Raw genomic sequence first — 26089 nt, forward strand, 5'->3', positions numbered from 1 at the left:
TCATGTTGCGTTTCGTTGTGTTACGCCACAGGCCAGAAGCACTCTAATCACTGTCAATAGCAACACAAACACACAACACTCTCTCAGATGTGGCTAGATAATATAATTACAGGCCATCGTTGACTCTCATTAGCTAATGTCTAATGTTGCAACAAATAGTCTTAACGGCACGTGTGGCTGAATTAATGTAAATACCATAGTAAATAAATGCTAATTCTACACTGCTTGCTAGCTGCTGGTGTCAGCAGCGAGAGGCACTGGGTGAGATAACATTTGCATGTTTTATTCATTAGGGCAATGGGGCCTTTAGGCATTCAGCTGATGCTCTTATTTGATCTTATCCTTCCTACAATTAGTAAGTACAGTATAAGTACAGTACAGTTAAAAAAAGAAAGAAAGAAAGAATGACCATCTTTTGCAAGTGGTGTAGTAAGTAAAATTGACCATAATATAATGATTAGAATTTAAAAACAAAAACAAAAAAGGACTTGTGTCACTTTGGCCCAATGACTGTTGTTTACGGCTGTCAGTGTATGTAATGTCCCTTCTGGCCAGCAGAGGGCAGATGATACTCACTCTGGCCATGAAGTCGACAGCAGCCCCTCTGTTCAGCAGTAGCGTGGCTACGTTGATGTTGCCATAGTGAGCCGCGATGTGGAGAGGAGTGAAACCACTCTGAGAGAGAGAAAGAAAGGAACACAACCACACACGCACACGTGCGCACGCACACACACATACACGCACACACGTACACACGCACACACGTACACACACACACACACACACACACACACACACACACACACACACACACACACACACACACACACACACACACACACACACACACACACACACACACACACACACACACACACACACACACATGCACACATGGGAACAAACAGATGAAAATGTGCTCATAGAAACAAACAACATGTATGCACATTGCAGATGCACGCACGTGCGCACACGCGCACACACACACGCACACACACACACACACACACACACACACACACACACACACACACACACACACCACCACAGACAGGGAAACAAAAACAAGGGTCAGTATAGGCTATGAGCTTGATATCAATGTCATTCACAAAGTCTACAATTGCAGCAGACTATTTGTCTACTACAATAGAGGATATACAGTATTCTCATGTGTCTACAATCACAGTCCATTCAACTAGGATGCACTCTGTATACCCTACACGTACACACACTCATATGACTTTACTCAATCTGGCAGAGAAAGTCCTCAGAAACATCAAACATGGGGCCAATGCTACATTGACAGGTAGAGTGTTACACTCAGAATTCAGTATCATTGAACACGGGCCTCTATGAGCGTTCACAATACTGAATGCTGCCACACTGGGGAAGTTTACACTCACAGTTACGATCACATAATGTTGACACAACACCAACAACAGTCAAATTACTGGTTAATAAGTATGAAGGCGTCTGACAAAGAAACCACATCAAAACCAACAACTTTGTCGAACGACTGTGTCGCCCGCTGAAAACTAAGGTGATGCAATGCCTTTTTTATGTTATTTTTGATGAGCGATACTGTCGTACGACAAAGTATAAATTAGCAGTGGTGTAAAGTAACTAAGTACATTTACTAGTACAAGTACAATTTTGAGTTATTTTTTACTTTAGTGGAGTGGAGTGGTATTTCCAATTTTCAATAGTTTTACTTCTACTCCACTACATCTCTGAGGAAAATATTGTACTTTTACTCCACTGCAATTATTTGAAAACTTTAGTTACTAGTTACTTGTTAGATTTAGATTTTTATTTCTAAACATACATTAAGCTCTATATATATTCCGGCTATTAGAAAATAGCCAAACTTCAAGCTAACTATGCATCGCATCGCAACGCGTTGTACAAAATGTGAGTACTCTTCCACCACTGTAAATTAGGCTTTAGAGATAAGTTGAACTTATGGGTTGTTATTTAGCAATGTTTTGTTACATTGCAATGTATCTATTTGCTAATGGCTTGAATTACTGTCACTTCCTTCCTGGTAAAAAAAAACTGGCTTAGTGTCAAACAGCTGTGAAAGCAACACTGTAAAGCCGTGAGTGTTAATTTGTCTCAGAGAGTGTACAAAATGTTCCGGGTTCCATTTTAGCCAAATCCGTTCAATCAATGAGGGAATTTCACACCAACCTCTCCAATCACAAGTGATCCCCATTTCAATTAACTATTTCGTCCTGCAGAAAGCAGATGTCATATAGATGTGTATCCACCATCCCATTCCCTGCATTTGCTCTCTTTACACATCCAAAACAAACACGCTGCAATGTGAACAACTAATAGCTGCTATTTTCACATTTGAAAACAGAAATTAATTCAACGGAAATGGAAGGGGATAATCCAAACTTGGCTGTGTTGATCAGGGAGAATATATTTTGTTTCTTGTATAATTTGTCATCACTTTCTTCCATCAGAGTGTTTTCATCATGCACTGCATTGTGAACTTTATATTGTCAAAGCCATTTTCATGTCAGTCAAAACAACCAGCCTGCCAGCCAGCGAGCTGGCCAAAGCCCAGAGCAATGCCAACCAAAACAGATCTTTGACAGAGGACAGCCTCCTGGATTTGGTGTGACCAATGGGTCCTTCTATTCCCTTAGAAATAGTTTTGAGCTAGCTTGCTGCTAGCTTGTATGGGTCCCATGCAGAATAAACACAGGGGGGTTTGTAGACCAAGCAGACTAGTCGTAAACTAATCAGACTAGTTGTCACTGGAAGGCTGTGTTCCTTTAATATTTGATGGCCATGCATGATGCTATGGCTAAAGTACTGCTCATTCTACATTCTGATGAATGATAACCACTTTTCTTGTGGTATTATTGACCACATTCACATCCACAGTAAATGTTGCTGTTATTTCATACTCAAGGTGTGATACATTTGACCACCCCTTGAGTATGTAGTAAGAGCAAAATGAGCACCATGTGAGTATTGTCTACTATGCCATTACGCCGACTTGTGTTGCCATGCTATCTTGTTAGTCAGTTTCATGAATTGTCACGGGATCTTCACAAGGAATTTGATAACAAGAGGTCAAAGGTGAAGCAGGAAAAGCCATGAAACCATTAGACTTTAAGGGTCCCTTGGTACCCCAATCCTCCAGTCATAGAGCAAACATTGTTTACAGTACATCAGCATTAGCAAGACATGCTAGAATTATGCTGCCTAGTCTCACGTAGACAGATGATCGGAGATCTCTACCCAGGCAGTGATCTCTGATTGTCTGACTATGTGAGACTACATGCTGCCTAGTCTCGTGTTGCAGTCTGGTGAAATCTAAATTCAACTTAGGGGTTAGAACAGCAGAGAAAACCTTCGCTGACAAACCCACAATTATTGCTTTGAACACAAATCATGTCACTGTCCAAATATGAAGAACCACCCTAAGGTCTTCGCAATGGTTCAGCACTGCAGTTAAGTTTTAAATCTCTGAATTGTTTCCACCCAGTTTTTGCCCATACATTGAATTTAGATGTCACCAGACATCAGTAGGCGGAGATCTCTGAGCTATACTGTATGCTGCCTATCTCACTATCAGCAACAGCAGATATCCACTACATGAATGAAGCAATGGGGAGAAGGGAAGGGGGCAGGTGGATGGGTTAAACCAGGAGAGGGAGCGGGGAAAGGGGTTGGGGGAGCAGCAACACTACTGCATGAATCAGGGGAATTGTATGTCTTTTTCATTCCTTTTTAGTCTGCGATAGATAGACTAAGGAGTGCACAGAGTAGAGGTGTACCTCTGTCGTTCTATTCACCATCATCTACAGAGCCAGCCAAGAAAGGAGAGAACGAGCGATTAGTAAGCAAACAAAAATCCATAAACATAAAGGAAGGGTGGGGAGAGAGATAGGGATTAAGGAGCTCAGTACAAAACTGAAATCAACAACAACAAAAAAAGGAAGGGGCTCAGAACTCAAAGTCAGTGTTGTTGTTACTGTCTGAACCGAGCTATTAGTTGTGCGGGCGTCGTTTCCACAGTTTAAAGTCCAGTGTGACAGTGAGCACGCATTCTCTTCTTTGCACAAGGCTACGGTAGGTCTTCAAGTAGCGGTTGTTTAACAACAGGGTGCAATTAGCAGGAGAAAAGGCGGATCGATCGCCCTTCTCCAATCTGCTAAAAAGGTGCAGAACAGAAGATACAAAGAAATAAAGACAGAAAGAACGGATGATAACTGCAGCAAGAAAGTGAGTGACAAAAACTGTTAAAAATAATCTATCAAACAAACCAATCAACCGAAGATCTGAACCGGTCAGTTCTCACCTTGGACTCCACATCGGCATTGTGGTCGTTCTGTAGTAGCAGGGCCGCGGCCTTGGTGTCGTCCTTGCGAGCTGCGATGTGCAGGGCAGGTAGTCGCACCTTGCCCTTAGTATCGTTCTCCAGAAGCAGGGAGACCACCTGGTCATGGCCCTGCTGGAGGGCCACCGCCAGGGGGGTGAAGCCGTCCTGTGCGCGAGGGGGGTAAGAGGACCACAGTTACTGGGGTTGGGTAGGTAGGCTGTGGTGCAGCATTGTTCAGCGTACCAACATAGGATGTTAGGCTTGTCAGGATCAATATGAGCAAATAATAATAATTTAATCATAACATTAATAACATTAATCATCATCAATTATAGTTATGAAATAGATATTTCTATTGCTGAATGGATAGCTGCACAATTATAATAGAAATTTAGAAATAAAAATAATAAAAATAAAAAAGATTGCATCTAATGGCTAATGGTGGGCTACAGCGCATCAAAGCTTTCAATCCAAGCGAAATCTCAAAGTTTTATATCTTTGATGATTTGTTATCAAGAGCCTATAAGAAAAGGCCTTGTAATGTGAAAAGAAAGATAGCCTTCTTTATCTGTTTTGCCAGCAATGTTTTCCTTCTGTTGTTAAGGGCAAAAGCTGTTCATTCCTGTGATACTCAAATGGTTCTTGAGCTTGTGAGATAGTAAGAGAGAACTGGAGAAAACTGGAATGGATGGATTTGTCCTTGGGCTGTCACCACATAAATGTCAGCAAAATGTAGCCACCACCAATGCTATACAGTAAACTCCTCAGTGCTAATTCAACTCTGAGTCACAAATGGATATATTAACACTGAGGATTTTACTGTGTATGTTCTTAGTAAATTCAATTTAAATACAATTTAAAAACAACATGAAATACTGATAAGAGTTGTCCTATTGTCAGTCTTTTATAATTGGTGATGGCTAAATTGAACTAATGTTCACCTGGGTACTACCAGACAAACAAACCTCACATCACAGTGTCATCTGGTTCTTTCTCACTCCGTCAGCGTTGGTGCTGGCTAAACATTGCTAATGTTTGTATGAGTTTCGCCAGTGAAGAAGCGATTCTCATACCCCAGTTGCACCTGACCTGCTTCTTTGGGCGCTCAGGACAAAGAACCATCTGACTATCGGCAGAAGAAAACAGGGATCTACCTGCTCATAGCGCTGTGGCCAGTACACGATTTACCTTGAGCACCACTTGTGTGACATTGAACAGATGTAGCTACAGTGTACACGTTGCTGCTTTCTCAAGCTCAGTCCCTGCTCACACTGAACCTAGGTGCCTGTTACATAATGCTAGAATAGGCCCACTTCATTCTCCCACATACTTTACACTCATCATACAAAATTCATCTGTACATGTGTGCGTACATGTGCTCGCATTCATGTTGAGTGCCATGGCTATACGGAGTATACGGATACGAATGCAGTAAGTGAAGTGCTCAGGTGTGTTAGGTTAGTGCATGTCTATTTATATGTGCGTGTTACAGCATGTGCGTGCGCTTATCTGTGTGCGCATTTCAATGCGTTTCATCACGTGTTCTAACGTTCGAGGCTCAACAGATGTGAAGTGGGTTTGACTGGCTGGGCTTTTCTCTAGAGATTCTCATTTCAGCGCGTGCGTGCATGTATGTATGAGCGTGTTAATTGCATATGTATGTATGTATTGCATATGCATCTGAGCGTGTGTGCGTGCACACTATGCCCGATGCATGTGTGCACGTATGAAAGTGCACGTGCACGAGTTCCACAGGCAGTGAGGCTGCGGCAGCAGCCTCAGGAGGAAGGACAGGCAGCCGCGGGAGCAGACCTCCTCTGTGACCCGCTCAAGGTCACCCAGCCAGCCTCCATCACCACCACACACTACCAATCAATGAAGCAGTGCCGGGCGCTAGTCCCTCACGGAGAGATCACAGGAGAGGAGAAGGGAGGGGCGGGGGGACCCACAGAAGGGGGAGGGGTCGCGAGCAAGAGAGAGAGAGCGGGAGAGAGAGAGAGAGAGACATTAAGAGAGAGAGGGAGTGAGCGAGACAGTCAGAGTGATGAGAGACAGAGATGCAGGAAGTCACAGGCAGACGCAGAGTGAGCGAGCGAGCGGGGTGGGAGGACAAAGGTAGAGGACAAAGTGGTTAGTACAGAAGATGCAATGACCACATAAACACCCAGGTAGAGATAATGCAACGATATAGAGACGTGGCGGTTGTACAATAGAGATATGTCTCAGAACTAATTCTAGAGGTATTACAGGAATGACACATGGATATATGCGTGCTCGCTCTTACTGTATACCATGCCAACCTACACACACAAATGTATACAGTACCTCAGTGGCCATACTCTGACTGGCATTGTGCTCCAGAAGGAACCGTACCACCTCCAAGTGGTTCTCTTGAGCTGCCATGTACAGGGGTGTGAAGCCATTCTACAGCCATAGAAGACAAGATACAAACACACACCCATATAACATTAGCATAATAATAATAATAATAATAATAATAATAACGTATTTGTAAAGCAAACTTAAAGTAGAGTTACAAAGCGCTTCACACAGCATCAAAGAACAAAAATGAAGGAAAAACTGTGCAAGAAACAATTTAAAAAAGCATAAAAAGGATAAAAATGTTTTGCAAGAAACATAATAGCATACAAAGATAAGAACACAAAAACAGACTGTGACAAGTCTATCTCTGTTGCTCATCAATGGTAATTCTCAAAGCTTTCTAAAAAAAAACACTTTTGTTCTCATTTCTTCTGATTTTGTTGTATGAATAGTAATCATAGGAAGTTATGAATCATAGCCCCAAATTGCTGACAAAACAATACTTGGATATGGAAATCAAATCTTTTGGGTGCTAACTATCCACTGCTTCATGCAACAGCAAGGTTTTTGTTGTTAAAATGATGTGTGTGCTGTGTTCTTCGTGTGGGCTTTAGCATTTGCTACCCTTATCTTAGTAACACACAATATACAGTACACTTCTGTTAATTTATCAGTTTGTAACTCAGAGAGTTCACAAATGTAACCAATTGAACCCTTATTGGTCCATTTGGTTACATTCGTACACTCTCAGAGTTAAATTAACTCCTAACCTTCATCTGACAGAGTGGATGGCAAATTGCAACGGCAGCACAATCCTTGAGAGGAGAAGCCTACTTGGAACACTGCCAGATTCTCTGTGTGAGGACCCATCCACTAAGCCTTTCATTCTACTGAATTCACTTCAATATACACTGTCACGGGGGGAAAAATGGCATCGGGTGTGAACTTATGTTTCATCGATTCAGGATCTAATTACGGCAGTGTTATAATGTTGACCTTATTCTAATTTTGTGTGTGCATGAACAGTCAAATCATCAGTGCTAATCTGCCTAGCAACCCAAAAGCCATGGATTTTGTGTATGAGTGTGCATTGGGCATGCCACAGCAAACTGTCCAATTTCCTTCAAACTTGGCACAAATATTGGTCACGGGTCTGGCCTTTAAATCATCTACTTTTGGTACGTTCACTTTTCTCAGACATTGTACAGTTTATATTAATATACATTTTTTGTCCCATATTCTGGCCACTAGGGTGCCCAGAGCCATTGATTGATATAGAAAGAGTTGTGCCATCTCCATTCACTCGGCCCACAAACATAGCGTTTCTGACCCCTCATCGACACAACTCTTCTATCTCAATGGCTCTGGAATTGTATTCATCGCTGCTGTTTATTTTCATCAAACTCCAATGTGCTTTGACATAATTTGTCTCAGACATTTTGTCATTTCTGGCAACAGACAGTGGACAAAGTGTGCGCCATTTCTCTCCATTAATAAATTGGCATGTGGTTATACAGTATTTGTTGAAGCTTAATATATTTATGTATGTCACAGACAGACGTTTATTTTCTGACGTGGTACCGTGTGGAACAGGACTATACAGACGGCATATACGGAGGGGGATTATCCGCAGCCAACCTTTCTTTAAAACAGTACGGTATGGTATGTATGTTGCTGACAGATTACAGAAATAAAACGATATCCAACTGTGCAGCGAGTGTCAGGCCAATCACAGACGATGTTCCGTCGGACGTCGGTTGGACAATGCAGAGGCTGAAACTTTTTAGTGAAAGGAACAATAATTCCCATTCCTTCACTATCAATATAGATCACACTCAAAAAGACAGTTGGGAGGAGCCCCAGCAGTGTCAGGGGTACGGAGAGGCTTTCGTGTAGGAAGGGGCCAAATGCCCAAAGAGTGCTTTTTTAAATACTGGGCAATAATGGACTCATGTTTCAGTCCATTATTACTCTCAGAGTTAAATTAACACTGAGGATTTTCTGAATGTGTGTGTGTGTGTGTGCGCGTGTGTGTGTGTGTCTGTACAGTACTGAATGACTTATGTCATGTGTGTATATCTGTACTGTAATGTACAGTATGTGTGCGCGTGTGTGTGTGTGTGTGTGTGTGTGAGAGTGAGTGATGGAAATCCCACCTGAGACTGTGAGTTGACATTGGCTCCATTGGTCACCAACTCTTTGACAACTTCCGCTTGGCCTGCCAGCGAGGATATGTGCAGAGCAGTGTTTCCTTTCTGGATTGACATGGAAAAACCACAGGCATGTGTGTTAAGCTCCGTCGCACCTGTTCCACTGTTCCCGCTTGCTTCAGTGTGTGTGTGTGTGTGTGTGTGTGTGTGTGTGTGTGTGTGTGTGTGTGTGTGTGTGTGTGTGTGTGTGTGTGTGTGTGTGCTTGCCTTTGTGGACGTGATGGCTCGTGTGTGTAGTCTACTATGTATATATCTGTAGAAGTATGTTCCTCCATTCGAGTCCCCCGCTCTCACCATTTACCCCCCCCCCCCCCCCCACCCCCCACACCATGCCAACGATGTGTCATTTCCGATACCCTACGCCCCACTTTGCCTTGGCTGTAAATAAAACTACGGGAGGCTTTTTATAAAGCTGTATACCTGCTTGTGAAGCCAGCCGCGTGACACCACACGGTTCTGTTGGCAGTGTGTGGTGGTGTTGCACAAAACGTATCCTGTTACAACAGGTACAGTATGTTATGATACCCTCATTCCGTGGCTGTATGTGGGTGGTTAGCATTTGTGGAGCACTTCATTAAAGTACGTATTAATAACCATGTACCATGAGGCATGCAGGCATGACATAACGGGGTATGCAGTTATATACTGTTGGTATTAACCCATTAAGACCTGAGGCCGATTCTACAAATGCCTTCTAAATCAGTAGTTCTCAAACCTTTTTCGTAATTCAAAACCATTCAACATTTTTCAAACATTTTCAAGATTTTCCAAAATAACAGATGTACAAGCTCGCAGCGTGGCACAAAGTGACGCGCTGTGAGCTTGCATATCTAGTTTTGAATATAGCCAACGCAAAAAAATCTAAAATGGCACAGATGCTTTCCTGGTTTTAATGGGTTAATACTGTATATGGCTGCCTAAGGAGCTTCAGAGACAAACCTGATTTGCAGCCTCCTGTTTATGAGTTAACGATAAAACGTACAGGTCAACATACTTTGTTATATATATTGTGTATCAATATCTTCGGAGCTCAGTGTCAGAAAGACTACGAGTCCACTGCATATCTTTGAGCACAATGATAAAATAGAGTGCAGAGGCCTCAGGACTGTTGACATACTTCCTGTTGACATAATCCCCCTGCCTGTGAGGAGATGGGGGGGGGGGGGGGTTCACTGTTCTCAAAAGGTAGCTCTCCACCGCACCGACGTCGGCGGCGGTAAGTGTTAGAAACCTGCTGAATGGGCGGTGGGTACACTGTCGCGTCGGGTCGCAAGTTTTCGGCTCTCGGCTCTAACTCTGTTTGGTGGAGAGCTACCTTAATGGAGTACATGAACTTGCTTCTGAGAGACAACTATCCTATTAGCAAAATGGCATTCTATGTATGCTCTATACTGTAAACTAAAAGCATTTGCCCTATAATACTGTATTCACCTCAGACCTACAGTTATTCTAACTATTAGGTTCTTTCCACTCAAAAACACAACAACAATATGGCATAATATGTAATTCATGATATAGAAATTCAGGCCCAACCTAATATGTGTTGCAATGAATCATATCATCAGTTCTGTGCCTAACCTGAAGCTCACCTCCATAACGTGTGGTGTGATTGTGATAAAAGTGTTGCGACTGTGCTCTTGACAGAGTGAGAGGACAAGACCTCTTGTTTAGTTGACCCAAAAACAAGAGTGGCAGAACATTAGAATCAACATAACACCCACACAGTAAAAAAGGGGCAGTACTACTCTTACTAAAAATCAGGGGCCTGCCTAAAAGGCTTTCTCCCCTAGCCTAGACAAACAATGAGGAGGAAATGTATAGGCCTTAAGACACAGGCACGAGAGTCTCCCCAGGAGCTCAGCATAATCCCTGAACATCCTTGGGGTCAGCCAAGGAGCCTCTAATTGGGAACGATTTTTCTCAATGTTTCTCTGTGTTTACAGTGTGTGAGCGTTAGGAGGCTATCGTCTTGCAGGGAGGCTGTGCAAGAGTAATAGATGGAAGCTAAAGCCCTCCAGGCTAGAAGCTTGGTGATGTTTTCAGCATCCCCCCCTCCCCACCACCACCGGCTCTACTACTTTTAGCAGTGCGTTGCAAGAAAAGAGCTTTTGAGGGAAGAACAGTGGAATTTCTGGGGTATTTTGAGGAGGTTGCAGTAACAACATTTCTGTAAATATATTATCTTATGATTTATGGCATTGCGTCATATTCATGTTAACCTACAGTGCTATCTATTCATAAAAAGGAGACTTTTTTGGGACCATTATGTGTCTAAAGGTAAACCAAAGAGTCAAGTTCCCAGTATTTGCAGGTGTTTGTTGAAACTGCAGTCTTCTCATTACACTGGCTGAGTACTGCCTTGCATCACCAGACATGTGCTTGGAGAAAGTAGTGGGCCATACCTTTGTCGCTGCATCGACATTGGCTCCTTGCTTCAACAGCTCAGCCACCACCTCTGAATGCCCCTCCTTGGAGGCTAGATGAAGAGCATTTAGGCCATTCTGTGAAAAGACACAAGAAAAATCAAGACAAAATGTACTGTAGGTAGCAAGTACACATGTTTTTTTTTGTTTTGTTCTGTACGTACACAGGACCAAAATGGCAGTGGTGGTACAAAAGTATTGGCATCAAAATGTACTTAAAGTACCAAAAGTAGAAAGTACTCATCATGCAAAATGTCCCATTTCACAAGTTTTCAAATGTATAAAATGTATTAAAATCTTTTGAAAAAAGCAAATCTACAAGCTCACAATTCGCCGCATGAAGACACATTGTGAGATTATGAAGTGGTTAAATATGTTGTGTAATAATAATCTAAATCTACAAAGTAAATAGTAACTAAAGTTTTCAAATAATTTAGAGTAAAAAGTACAATATTTGCCTCTGAGATGTACTGGAGTATAAGTAAAAGTACTGAAAATTGGAAATACTCCAGTAAAGTAAAGAATACCTCAACATTGTACTTAAGTACAGTACTTGAGTAAATGCATTTAGTTACTTTACACCAATGCACAATGGAAACAAGCTTTTTGTGTTATCCTTTTAGCATTGTAACCGTACCTCTGTACCTCTGTACTTTCTGCAAACTGTTAATAACGTATTCAATCAATTAAAAAAAAACATGGTTTCACTTAGAGGAAATAATCTTACACTAAATAACTCATAAATTGTTTAACTCTGCAACTTGAGTAGCATGTGATACAGCATGAGTGTGATGGACAGCCACATATACGGTAGCACCCCATCTAAATACAAAGTGATAGATAATGTTCATATATGAAAACAGAGAAGCAATTTTATAAAACTGGACGGTAAACGTGAATGTGTTTTAACATTGTACATAATAATGTAATAACTGTGTCTCCCACCTGATTGCAAATATTAATCTCAACCCCTGTCTTGAGGTAGTCGAGAGCCTTCTCAAGGTTTCCTGCCCGGGCTGCTCGCAGGTAACTAGCATTACTGTCAGACTGGACAGAGGAAAGAGAGAGAGAGAGAAAGAGAGAGAGAGAGAGAGAGAAAGAGGGGTCAAATATTACATATGAGCCACTACTGTAATGTCAATCACACACATAAAATGTCTCAAGTGTCGGCAGACATGGTTCACATTCATGCACGCTATGCTTATAGTCATGTAAACTGTCGTGAAGTACTCTACCTCCCAGAGCTCAGTGGTCTGCATTTCTCAGACAGCACCGAAGAACGGACTAACAACAACAGAGTCCAGATATCGGTATCGTAAGGCGATCCATTGCCACACCATTGTCCGTAAAGTAATATTAACTCCAGTGGGGGACGACACCAAACGAAAGTAATCATCTCAAAAATGAAGTCCACAAGGAATTAAGCCGGCAGCCCTGCCAGAGCCACAACACTGCAACAACACACGACATCCTTCATCCGTCAACCACTAACAGTACATCCCAGAAGGAGAGTCACTTCAGCTTCAGTTAAATCCCAAAGTCGTCACAGAGGCCCGCCTCTTTTCTTCAAGAAACTTGAGGATCTACGCCAACGTGCAACGACCAGACGAGCATCCTCTATTGCTGCTCTGTTACAGCAGAAATAGGGCTTTGCACACCAAAATAAAATGATGAGACCAGCATGTTTGTGTCCCCATAACAAATGTGGTGTGCATGCGTGCGTGTGTGCATGTGTGCATGTGTGTGTGTGTGTGTGGAAAGGGAGAGGGAGAGACAGATGGAGAGAGAGAGAGAGAGAGGGATGGGAGGAGAGAGAGACACACACACACACACGGGAGAGAGCGGGACGGCTCAATCTAGATAGAGGTTGAGAAGACAGGGAGGTCAAGTCTCGGTGCCGTCTTCATGTATGTGGATGTGACGCAAAATGACACACAGCAAACTCTGCAACTTTGCCTTCCTCTCTCTGTGGCCGCCCTACAAAGAGAGATTCTCGAAAACTCAGTGGCGTTGTCGCTTTTTTAATGCCTGAAAAGCATGTGGGGGGAGAGAGAGAGAGAGAGAGAGAGAGAGAGAGAGAGAGAGAGAGAGAGAGAGAGAGGGTGGGAGAGAGAGGGTGGGAGAGAGAGAAAGATAGAAGGGGGGAGAGAGAGAGAGAGAGAGAGAGAGAGAGAGAGAGAGAGAGAGAGAGGATGAATGTGACACGATGCTTTATAATACAGGCTCTAGGCAAATTCCCCTGAATTATCAAATGCCTAGACCTGCTAAATTTAGCCCAGAGTCCCAAAGACACTTAGGGTAAAGTAGGCAGGGCCAAACAGTACAAAAGCAGTGATCCAAACTTGTCCCCTGTCTCCCCCAACGCCATGGGCTCGTCCAAAAATAACTTGGACGGACAAACAGAGAATCTCACCAAACTCTGAAATAGCAGTGACCAAGACATTAAAAGTTCAGATTGTTCCACTGATAGGCCATGTTAAGCTGAGGGAGGAGTCTGTGCGTGCGTGCGTGCGTGCGTGCGTGCGTGCGTGCGTGTGAGAAACAGTCACTAGCGGAGAACAGATCTAGCGGTGACTGGAAACTAAAGCCATTTCCTTAATGCAAGGGACCATTAAGTTAAGGCCTGTATCTCTGCAGCCCATCACTCCACATTCATAAATGTCGTCCTCTTTCCATACAGTAAGCTGAGAGGACAGTGCAGGGTAAAATCTGGGGTGTTAATTTAACTCTGAGAGAGTAACACATGACCTTTATTGGTTCATTTGTACATGCTCAGAGTAAGAGTAACACTCCATATTTTATTGCATAGGGCGGCAACCACTAATGACATTCTGTCCCCCGTGGCCTGGAGGAATTCTATGTTATAATGGAGCATGACGCCAGCCCAGGGTCTTGTTGGTGAATCCCAATTCACCCATTCAATTAATTATCTTCGTTTGGGCAAAACTGGTCTTGATAAGAGTCTAATTTCTCAATTCCAGATTTTTATATTCCTGTGACCAAGTATGAAAACCCTTAAGTCTTGTTTGCTGATTTTGGTTGATGTTGATGGCAGGAGAGAGGCAGAGGAGAAACCTCTATCAGTGATGGTTGCTTTAGGATGGTTTCAAATGGAATTGAAACAAGTACCAGTAGCTGTGATAAAAACAAACTAAACGGATATTCATACAGCTGAAAGTCACTGCACGGTGAATTGACTATGAAAACTCATGAGCTCAATGTCCTACAGTAACTGACCTGTTGTCTACCTACAAAAATAGTTCCAGAAATAACGTGGAAATGAACCCACTCAATGTCAACTTTTTGCTTGCATTCTGGCTAGTGCAGCAGCAGCATACAATACTAGACTCTTCTCTCACTAGCAATGAGGGCCTGGAATGGTTCTTCAACATGCTCCATCTTTGGCAGCCAAGAAGAAAGATCAGAAATATGAACTGCACAGCACAAACCATCAACATCCAGATACATTTTGCATCGCCAATTTCTGTCTTGACATTCATTAAGCGTGAAGACTATAGCAATTGAGCCATCAGCTAATGGTGATCATTATAAACTCAATAAACTCAACTCAATTCCCCAAGACTCCAGAGACCATCACATCACATCACATTTACAAAGCCCAAACAAAAATACAATAATTCAATTTCAACAGCATAATCAGAATCATTTAACTACTGGATAACATGATATAACTCACAAGGAATCAGTGATGGACGAAGTACTCACATGTTTTACTTAAGTCAAAGTATTAATACTGCAATGTAGAAATACTCTGTTAGAAGTAAAAGTCCGGAATTCCAAATGTAATCATTATGCAGAATGTCACCAGTTTCACAAGTTTTCAAATGTATGAAATGTACAAAAATATTTTGAAAATAGCCGATCTACAAGCTCATAATGTGACGCATTGTGAGCTTGTAGATCGGCTATTTTCAAATGGCCGTTTGAAAATAAGTGGTTAATGTGTTTTTGGTAATAATAATCAAAATCTACAAAGTAACTAAAGCTTTCAAATAATTGTAGTGGAGTAAAAAGTACAATATTTGCCTCTGAGATGTAGTGGAGTAGAATATAGAAAATTGGAAATACTCCAGTAAAGTAAAAAATGTACTTAGTTACTTTACACTGCTGCGTGCTAACAGATTTCCTTAGGTTGTCCCTGCTCGCACTTCTGCTGTACACTGCCTTCTCACACTGCCTTCTCACACATTGTAAGCAGAGTAATCACTGTCCTTCATGGTGACCCGTTAGAAGTCCCCCTGGCACCTGCCCCAGTCTTTACCTAGTCTCTAGCCAGTTCACTGTCATCACAGTATCTCGCCTCAACACTGCCGCTAAACTATTCTCCCCCTGCTGTGTCTTTGATAGGAAGCGTACGTACTGTATTCACTAAGCCTCGCGGTTATACTTAGTTGCGTGTCAGTGTTGTGTGTCGAAAACAGCAGCATATCTACAAGCGTTGCAGCGTGACGTGTTCTGACTGAGCTTGTAGATCGACTACGCGACACAGATGCGGACAACTGAGTATAAATCAGCAACTCTATTTGTTTGTTGCACTGTATTTGTGCATTTTGTGTTATTTGATTTCTTTCATTTTGGGTCTTTAATTCCATGGATGTATTGTATATGTGTTGATAATAAAAAATACATTTAAATGCAATTTATCAAATATCCAAAGGTGAATCAAATTTTGGCATGCGGTTTAAAGTCAGTCTTACAAAATGTAGTTTTTTTCTTTGTTGTAATTTGTGTAGAACACCAGGAAAGAATGAGTTGATACAAGTCATTTATGATTTAGAACCAAATGGATTACTAAAAGGCCTTTTTAACCAGAGTTGTCATTTGGAAGAGAGTAAAATGGAAACAATGACATTCTTCTACAATACAAATTATTTAAAAAACATTGGTAGCTGGCTTGCTGGTCCACCTCTTCCACAGCTTTCTGGGGATATTCCTAACTTTCTGTCTCTGTCGTCAATTATTTATGCAGTCTCTCCAGCTTATCCTAGTATTTCACTACTAGGCAGACTAAACTGTGGCCTCTCAGTATGTCTGCAAGCATGCACAACACCCAACATTTGCCTGGTCTCTTACATAAGCAGCAGCATGATGTGTCCTAAGTGGCTGTCATGTTGATGTGTAACGTGCTAGCAGCAGACCCCCTACACTAAGACCCTTAGGATTTGTTCAGTGCGACCAGCCATTTGACCTCGCACTCAAACCTCCGACATGGAAATGCTTGCTCCTCATTGCTGTTGACAGACTGCCTGCCTGACGACCAATGATTTACACTTTCCAACATTACGTAAGTGAGAGCAAAAGGCCAAACGTCGAGGTATTTTAGAACATAGAACTCGTTTTATAACAAATACGTAAGCATATAATAATCATCTATATAAAGGAAGACTTAAGCTTTTACAGATTCAATGACAGTCAGCTAGAAAAAAACATTATATGCCATCTGGCTAAGCTTTCCATGTGAGTATTATACTACTGAGCTGGGGTTGGATGATTGGGATGGTAGGTAAGATAATTATACCCAAATAAAATTTTTTTCTCCCACCAACATAAACCCCATTACAGTATAATAATCAACCGCATAAGAATCTTCTGCCCAGAGAGAACACAGATGAAATAACCCACACTTGCACAAGTCAAAAGTCTTCGTAGCACTTGGTTTATCTCCTAATTCGTGACAGTGACAGCACAGCAGTGACCGTCATTTCCCACCAAACATCCTGTCTATGTCCAGCACCACAGATCTTGGGGTCTCTATATATGAGGAATTACATGGGGATGGGGGAGAGATTAGCTGAGGGAAATATGATTAAACCACCACAGACCAAAGGTTCAAAGAAAATGGGCCATTAAAGACTAGGCTAAGCCTGAAGGATAGCATTAATCTAGTGGTAGTGAGAGAGAGATAGAGAGAGGGTGAGTGAACTGATATACGAGTGAGTTTGAGGAGCTGGTATTTACAGTATCATCAGCAAATACGCTTTCTCAATGTCAAACACGAAAGGAATTTCCCTCTTAAGTTGGTATTGAAATGACAATCAACCATGTTAATCATGTTAAACGTGTATTCTACAAATATGCCGTTTACAGAGGCAGCATTCAATAAAATACCAGTGGAAGAATATATTTATAAGATACTGTAGGCCTCAATAGTCTTATGATATTGCTGATCTCTTTGGCTATTAAATCCACTATTAAAACTACAATCTTTTAGTGTGGCAAGCAGAACTATGAGTGTTTCTGGTGGAATGCAGTCTTGAGCACGGCATCTCCTGTCAATATGCTTGTTATATAGTCCTACTATTATGTCAATCCAGACTTTATAAATCACCCAAAGCCATTTCTACAGTACATCCGCAGAATTGGCCACCAGACAAGGTGCAGGCCATGTCTGCCACCATCATGACAGATTATTGGCTTCTTGCACTGGTCTCACAGGATAAGAAACACAATTGGGACTCAGTTTGTACATTCAGCATTAAGATTGTTCTTTGTGTGTGACCCCGCCAGAAAATCTCCATGACACCCCTTTTGATTTCCAACCCCACTGGTTTGGTTCAAATCTACCCAGCCAAAGACCATAAGAGTTGCGAGTGTGACTGTTTTTGTTTAGGTTTTGTCTCCCTGTAAACTATAATTCATCATTCTAGAGCAGGCTATACCATGTTGGGCTGCAGCTGCTGAGGATTTTTTTTAGTTTTTTTTGCTGAATTAGTACTTGGCCTACATTCCACTAATGACATCACAGTGATAGTCTGAGGGATGTTCATTTGTATAGAGACTCAGATCCCCGGCTGGACAGAGGCTGCTGATGTCAGTTTGGCAACTACTGTAGGAGCTGGTATGAAACAAAACAAACTCAGGCACATACCTCCCACACACACACATGCGCGCACAGATGCACACGCACGCGTGCCCAAACACACACACACACACACACACACACACACACACACACACACACACACACACACACACACACACACACACACACACACACACACACACACACACACACACACACACACACACACAGTACTCGTAGGCTGTGTGAGGAGAAATATAGCCAGCCACTCCCACACATGAGATTGATGTCTTCTGCAAAAAAAGCGGACGCTTACACGCGTGCACTGATGCACAACAAACTCAGACACATACTACAGTACACAGTCTCTCATCTCTCTCTCTCTCTATCACACACACACACACACACACACACACACACACACACACACACACACACACACACACACACACACACACACACATGTTGATGTCATGGCCGTGGGCTGCGGGTGCGTGCAGAGCTCAGTAACAGAGGGAGCAGCTGTATTGTTTCTCTTGATCCCCCGCTCCCCTGACAGAACAAAACACAGAGTTCCACAACGCCGCTAGACCAAACCCCAGGGCAATGAACATCAGATTCAATTGTTCCAACACAGTTAAAATCCTCAGTGTTAATGTACTGTAAATCTCAGACTGTAGAAATGGAACCAAATGGATCTTTACGGGATCAGTCTCTTTCCCCCATACCATTCCCCTTTCTATTCTGTCTCTATCATCTATCTGCCCTCTCAGTATCTCTCTCTCTGTTTCTGTCTCACTATGCTAAATATAGCACAGCTATTGAACTATTGACATATCCATTGGCAACACATTCATACCATGAGAAAATCACTATTAAAAGCACTTCCAGGGAAGTGTGTATTGACAACACAATGATAATCCATATGAGGTTTCATATTTCAGGTTTTTTGTGGCATTCATCCAGGGATCTGAAATGTTCCAATACCCTACATATAGTACTGTATACAGTACACACGCATACGCGAACACCCAACAGATGCCTTCTCAGATCGCACAGGTGAGCACAAGGGGGTGAGCTGTTAGGAGTTAAAAGTCTTGCTCCGGAACACATACTGTAGCCAGCCGAGTTTCAAACCAGCAACCTTAAGATTCCTAGATGGCCTCTCTACTCACTCAGCTATAGCCCTTATGGGTGCATTTGATTCCATTTGTACACAATACACAGAGTTGGAGACTTTATGCTATAAGAGACCCTGTAGACAAATATCTAAAAAATCGAAATAAATTAATACATATACTGTATATCCAAAATAGGTGTTACATTTGCTGCCATCATTTTGTGTTCTTTAAAGGTGCTGTGTTTTTTTACAAAACTTTTTGTTGTTGAAACGTTGAAGCACTATATTCTGAGTGTTTTTTTGTAACAGGGTCTCCCTGCTCTTTAATAAACAGAAAATACATTTTCAGGTAGGTCACCAATTTCATCCAATCAGGAGAGAGAAACACTTTATCAGCTTAAATGTTGTGTTCCAGTTCAAATTTTGTTTGCTATTTTTCTTTTTTCATCACATCCAACTTCCTGTGTCTGTATGACGTCTCTCTCCTGATTGAATGAAATTGGCATCACGACCTGAAAATGTATATAGTTTACTAAAGAGCTGGAGAGAAGGGGAGCCCCTGTTCCAGAACAAACACTGTATGGCAATGATTACTATCAGCATATAGAGCTATTTAACACTTATTTAACAATATAATATTACTTACAGCCCCTTTAACTTTAACCCAGGGCTGTGGTTTATCTGTGTGCATCCCTACATGATACCGGCACAGGCTGGGCTTTGACCTCAAGCGATGGTCACTGAGGGGTCTGCTGTGCAAACACTGTGGTACCGTGGGGTAAACATACTGTAGATGGCACAAGAAAGCACCCCCACATACAGTAACAGTATACACCCACATCTATACAAAGAGCTTGCACACACCACACATGCACAGGTGCATTAATACCTCAGGACTTTCCCAAAGTCGTGAACGTAACCTGGAAAATCCCCGTTCTCCATTACTACTACACACACACACACATCTATTGTACTGTATGTATGATTTTACAAATCAGCTGACATACAGTACTTTCCAAGAATAAGCATTCCATATTGCATATTTCCTCTTTGTATAAACACACACGTACACGTACACGTACGCACGCATGCACACGCGAGCGCACACACGAGCGTGCACGCTCACGCGCGCACACACACACACACACACACACACACACACACACACACACACACACACACACACACACACACACACACACACACACACACACACACACACACACACACACACACACACACACACACACACACTCTCTCTCCTCCAGGTCTCATAGATGGACTAGAATGACAGTACAGCAATAACCTTAATAACCTATTAAGGATCCTTTTTTTACACCCTCCATTTTTACAGTTAAATGATCACTCTGGATAATTTGCTGTGCATACCTGTACACTCAAATCAATAGCTGCTGTGATATCAGAGGCAAAACCCCATACTAAAATAATAATTATTATGATCAATATTATTATTAACAATAATAATAATAATAGAATAACATACAAAATATCTGCACTACTCACTGGTGACAGGAAGACAGCACCCTCTTCCACAGCCATGTTCTCTCTGTCTCTCTTTCTTTCTGCTCTGTGTGACAAGGGTGTGAAACTTGACCCGTGAGTGGCCGGCCAGCCAGCCAACCAGTCACCCATTCATCCAGTCAGTTAGTTAGTTAGTCAGTCAGTCAGTCAGTCAGATCTGTCCCTGCCTCAAACACAAGGGTAGGTACTTTAACCAACTCAGAGAGGTGAACAAGGTGCCGTTGGCTTATAATAGGTGACCGAGTTGAAAGGATAAAACCACCCCGCCCCCAAAGACTCCACCCTCCAGTCAATCAAACGCCACCAATAAAACGGCAGCACTGCAGGAGACGACAGCGGGCGCTTCCTTCCGCTCTCCCGGTCGATGCCTTGCACTCCAGACGGAGGGACGGGGAGGGGGTTGATAGTAAGAGGAGAAGAAGAAGAAGGTGATGAGGGACGAGGAAAGGAGAGGGAAGGAGGGATGGGTGGGGTGGGGTGGGGTGGTGATGTCTCTACTGTAACCTTCCAGTGAACAAAGCACCTGCATGTCTCGTCTGGTCCCTCTGTCACGCCGCAGAAAGTGCGCGTCAAATCCCTCTCACACACGCTCTCCCTCACGTCTCTCTTATTTGTTGATTTATAATATGTCAACAAGGGTAAACCCCCACCCACCCATATGCACCCACCCACGCAGAAGCTGCCCCAGAAAGCACCTCTGATTAGGAGAATCTGCACGAAGAGATTAGCCCCCCACTCCCTGCACTTACCATATTAGGAGATGCCCCCCCCCCTCAGTGAGTCAGTGACACTCTCCAAGTCTTTTCTCCTTCATTCACTCTGTGGGGTGTGTGTGTGTGTGTGTCGGGGGGGGGGGGTCAATGTGATCTAGCTATCCAAGGTTGGCGAAGGGAAGAGCGACAGGGGTCGAGACGAAAATAGCAGCTGAAACAAATACTTGGGCTAAAAGGGCTCGACTGGAACACGTCAAACCCCACTGTTGTCACCCCTCCCTCGCTCTCTCTTTCTGTCTCTCTCTCCCTCTCGCTCTGTCTCTCTCTCCCTCTCTCTCTCTCTTCCTCTGTTCCGTCCTGCAGTCACTAGCAGCACGCGGCTCTTTATTGTCAGCCTGCGTATCAGCTTTTTTCACCCCCTAACAAAGAGCAGTGTGTGGATGAGTAGTGTGTGTGTGTGTGTGTGTGTGTGTGTGTGTGTGTGTGTGCGTGCGTGCGTGCGTGCGTGCGTGCGTGCGTGCGTGCGTGCGTGTGTGTGTGTGCGTGTCCATAAGATTATGCATGTGGATATGCACATGGATGTTATGTATGTTATGTTTGCTTGACTGTATGCATGTTCTGCTGTACTTTTCCTGTTTAAATGACAATGTAAACAAATCATACAATTACGGGGACCTCAACGTGCCTCTGTGTGAATAAACGTGCGTGTGCGTGTGTGCACACTCATGAGTGTGTGTGTGTGTGTGTGTGTGTGTGTGTGTGTGTGCACACACTCATGACATGAGTGCATGCGTGTCATGTGTGTACAAGTGTACATGGGCTTGTGTGTGTGTGTGTGTGTGTGTGTGTGTGTGTGTGTGTGTGTGTGTGTGTGTGTGTGTGTGTGTGTGTGTGTGTGTGTGTGTGTGTGTGTGTGTGTGTGTGTGTGTGTGTGTGTGTGTGTGTGTGTGTGCGTGCGTGCGTGAGTGTGCGTGTGTTGGGGGTGGGGGCGTATGTTACTAGTGCAGGGCACCAGCAGAGAACAATAACAATGAAGCCAGATGCTATTTCAATTTTGGGGGGAGTGGCTGTAAGGGGGCCCTGTCGGTCACTGAGGACAGTTTTTGAGCGGATTAGGGGCCTTTCCTTTGGTATTAGGGACACCCACTCTTACCCTTGGCCAACACCCCCCGCTGGGATCAGCTGTACTAGGAGATGGGGTTTTGACAGGCTTAATCCCCCAAATACCATTTTAAAATCCATAACTATATATACATATATGATATTTTTTTATTAATTTTTCTTTTTTATTCATAAATGTTTTCCATGTGTTTGTTAATATAATTAACATAATTGAGCCCAAATTCATGTGAATGCATGTAACTCCATTAGGGCTAAAAAAAAGGTTTAAAAAGCCCCCGAGTTCTGTTCATTTTCCATATTTAAGGATTCCAAAATAGCCCAATCCCCATCGACAGAACTGCCATGGTTGGCTGGGAATTATTATTATTATTATTATTTCTAATTATGTACAAATGTGTACATTGCAGTAAAACAACCTGCAAAACCAATATCTTTTTTATAAACTGGATATGCCTGTATATTGTTACTCTTAAATCTTGACCAGTACTGTATAGATTAATCCATTGGGTATAAGCTCATGATGTTCCACTTCCGTCTAGCTACTTAAGCCCGATTTATACTTCGTTATTATGATGGTGTTGCACATAGCGAAAATCTAAAAAGATGTGACCAGATCTGCTGTCTTCGCTACATACGAAAGGTTTATCTCATATAAAATATACTTATATAAATATATTTTGGTGACCCAAAATAGGGGCACCAGGTAGAAAGAGGCTAGGGCAGGAGTAATCTCTCAAGACAGATTATTCATCTATTTATTTAAAGAAAGGGAGAGGGGAGGGAGAGATGCTCATCACCCAACAGTATAATAATTGTTTCTTCATCCTGAAACGTACAGGCAAAGGGGAATATAGACAGAGCAGTGTTGTCGGCTGACAAGGGAACTCTCGGTGAATCAGTAAACCGTCACATGATGCTGGGTTCGGTGCCTCCTGGTTCACGGAGCATCCAGGAACAGTCTGCTCCTCCTCTCTGAAGTGATTTTCTGCATCTGCCGTCAGCCACTTTGGCAATAAATGACAAACACCATTCATCCACATCACACACTAAGCTCTTATTTATAGCAATGCTCAATTAACTACAATAAGATCCGACACACACACGCACGCACGCACGCACGCACACACGCACGCACGCACGCACGCACGCACGCACGCACGCACGCACGCACGCACGCACGCACGCACGCACGCATGTATACAGACAGACAAGCCCACAACCCACCCCTGAACAGCCTTGTGTCGCTGCTTGTCACAGCTCCAGAGGAATGGCAGCACTTGAATTCTGGGTATGTTCCAGTGCTATCTACTTTCAAATGCCGTGAGAGAGAGCGAGAGACAGAGAAAATCACAGGGAGAAGGTGAGAGTTGAGTCAGTCAAAGACAGAGTGGAGGAGTGAGGGAGCGAGAGAGAGAGAGAGAGAGAGAGAGAGAGAGAGAGAGAGAGAGAGAGAGACATAGACAGAGAGAGAGAGGTGAAGGTGGGGGAGGGACCCAGGCCACACCCGACGGTTGCCGTGGAATGGAGCAGGCAGAGCGGAACACGTGATTGGAGGATCTCTGGTCCCCTTGTGCAAGCACGGCCCTTTCAGGGTTACCATAGCAACGAGAGAGGTTACCACGGAGGAGGAGAGGAGTCAAGCCTACTTACGGGAAAATCATCTCTTTTGACACTCCACCGAGCACGTGGACGCTCGCACGAGAATGCACACACCACATTCAATGTTTGGGCACCTACTGTACTTACATACTGTACCTAGTACGCACTGTGCCGTAAATTAGCTTATTCTCAGATGGATACAGAAGTTCACATTTTCGCACGCACGCACACACGCACGCACACACAACCCAGTAACTCTTGTGTGAGCAAGTGTCAACATTCACACACACAGCATGGTCCCATACACAGCACAATTCTTCAAGTTAATTTAACTCTGAAGAGAGTACAATTTGAGTACATTTTGGTTCAACAAACAGCACTGAGGTTGGATGCTGACTCCATAGCAGCTGTGCTGTGGGAGGCAGTTTTGATGTGACAGTGAAAAGACTTGTGAGAGCATGCTGCCGGCGCTCAGAGTTTTTCAACCCCCGTAAGATGAAGGTGACAAGTTCGACTCTCATACAAATACAACAGACGCTGTGATGTTCCTCCACGACTCACGCTTTATTTTCTCAAAGCGTTCTTGGGTCAACTAAATCTTTCTCTACATTTTTTGTAGTAACAGTAGTACTGAATGTAAAAGGATGTCTATTCCTCAAAGACAGAGATATATTAATCTGAGCACGAACAGTACATTGGTTTACAGCAGTGGATCAGGATTTTCTGGATCAGGGCCCACTTAAAAATCTTAAAAGTGGTGCATTTTCCGAGCTTGTTATGATCAATCAATTGATTATGGCTTCGCTCAATGGAACTAAAGTAGTATACTTTAAAGTTCCAATTTAGCAGTATCACAATTAACTTTTCAAGGTTTGAAAGAAAAAAAAAGATATATATATTTTTTTTAATGATGTTATTTATGGTCATTATCATTAAAATCTTAGTGTTTTACCAATGATCTGGGGGCCCACTTGCAATACCCTCACAGCCCACCAGTGGGCCCCGGGCCACATGTTGAGAACCACAGGTTTACACAGTGAACTCGACCTACTGTACCACACAGTGCACGACTGCACGTCTTTCAAATCATTAAAAATCTGCTGTGATGGTTATTTCTTGGAAGCGGGCCTTTTGCCCCGGCACAGCATTACGATTTTGACAACTCACCCTAAAAGTGATCTATCACTGTTCCGATATAGACTGTATTAAGGCAATAGTAATAGCTCTGGGCTATTCCAGTCGTCTCTTCTGATCTCAGCAACACAATGGCTAGACGAGCCGAGTCACTTCCCTCTGACACGCACCTGTGTACATGTACTGATCACACGCACAACAGGCACATACAAGAAAGAAAACACGTACACAGCGTGTGTGTGTGTGTGTGTGTGTGTGCGTGCGTGTGTAAACACATGCATACCTGTGTGCTATGTGAGCCTGTGTGCGATGGATGCCTGTGCACAGACACAGGCAGGTATGCATATAAACATGAACACGGACACATAATGTATATACACTGTAATACACCTACATGTCTCTCTCTCTCTCTCTCTCTCTCTCTCTCTCTCTCTCTCTCTCTCTCTCTCTCTCTCTCTCTCTCTCTCTCTCTCTCTCTCTCTCTCTCTCTCTCTCTCTCTCTCTCTCTCTCTCTCTCTCTCTCTCTCTCTCTCTCTCTCTCTCTCTCTCTCTCTCTCTCTCTCTCTCACACACACACACACACACACACCCAACAGGATAATATTTACTGCTCCTGCTGCAGGTAGCTTGCTCAAGGACACACAGCTCTGCTCTATCCCTGGAGACATGATCACCATCAGGGAGAGGAGAGAGAGAAGGAGAGAGAGAGAGGGGGATAGGAAGAGAGAGGGAGAGAGAG

The 26089-nt window shown here is 43.1% G+C and overlaps 1 protein-coding gene across 1 annotated transcript in view; it reads right to left on the bottom strand.

The window, feature by feature from the left end:
• The window catches only part of LOC311059312 (ankyrin-3-like), a gene marked incomplete at its 5' end in the record, with an annotated part of 137587 nt that overhangs the window by 73759 nt on the left and 37739 nt on the right, over positions 1 to 26089 (bottom strand). Inside the window, 7 exons of the mRNA XM_084077117.1 lie at positions 577 to 675; positions 3798 to 3821; positions 4322 to 4507; positions 6668 to 6766; positions 8821 to 8919; positions 11277 to 11375; positions 12243 to 12344. Of these exons, the coding sequence (XP_083933243.1) occupies positions 577 to 675; positions 3798 to 3821; positions 4322 to 4507; positions 6668 to 6766; positions 8821 to 8919; positions 11277 to 11375; positions 12243 to 12344 (708 nt within the window). The remainder of the gene's footprint in view (positions 1 to 576; positions 676 to 3797; positions 3822 to 4321; positions 4508 to 6667; positions 6767 to 8820; positions 8920 to 11276; positions 11376 to 12242; positions 12345 to 26089) is intronic.

The sequence above is a fragment of the Gymnoscopelus microlampas genome (genome assembly GCF_963454915.1).
Source record: "Gymnoscopelus microlampas genome assembly, chromosome: 13".
In the NCBI taxonomy this organism is placed as follows: domain Eukaryota; kingdom Metazoa; phylum Chordata; class Actinopteri; order Myctophiformes; family Myctophidae; genus Gymnoscopelus; species Gymnoscopelus microlampas.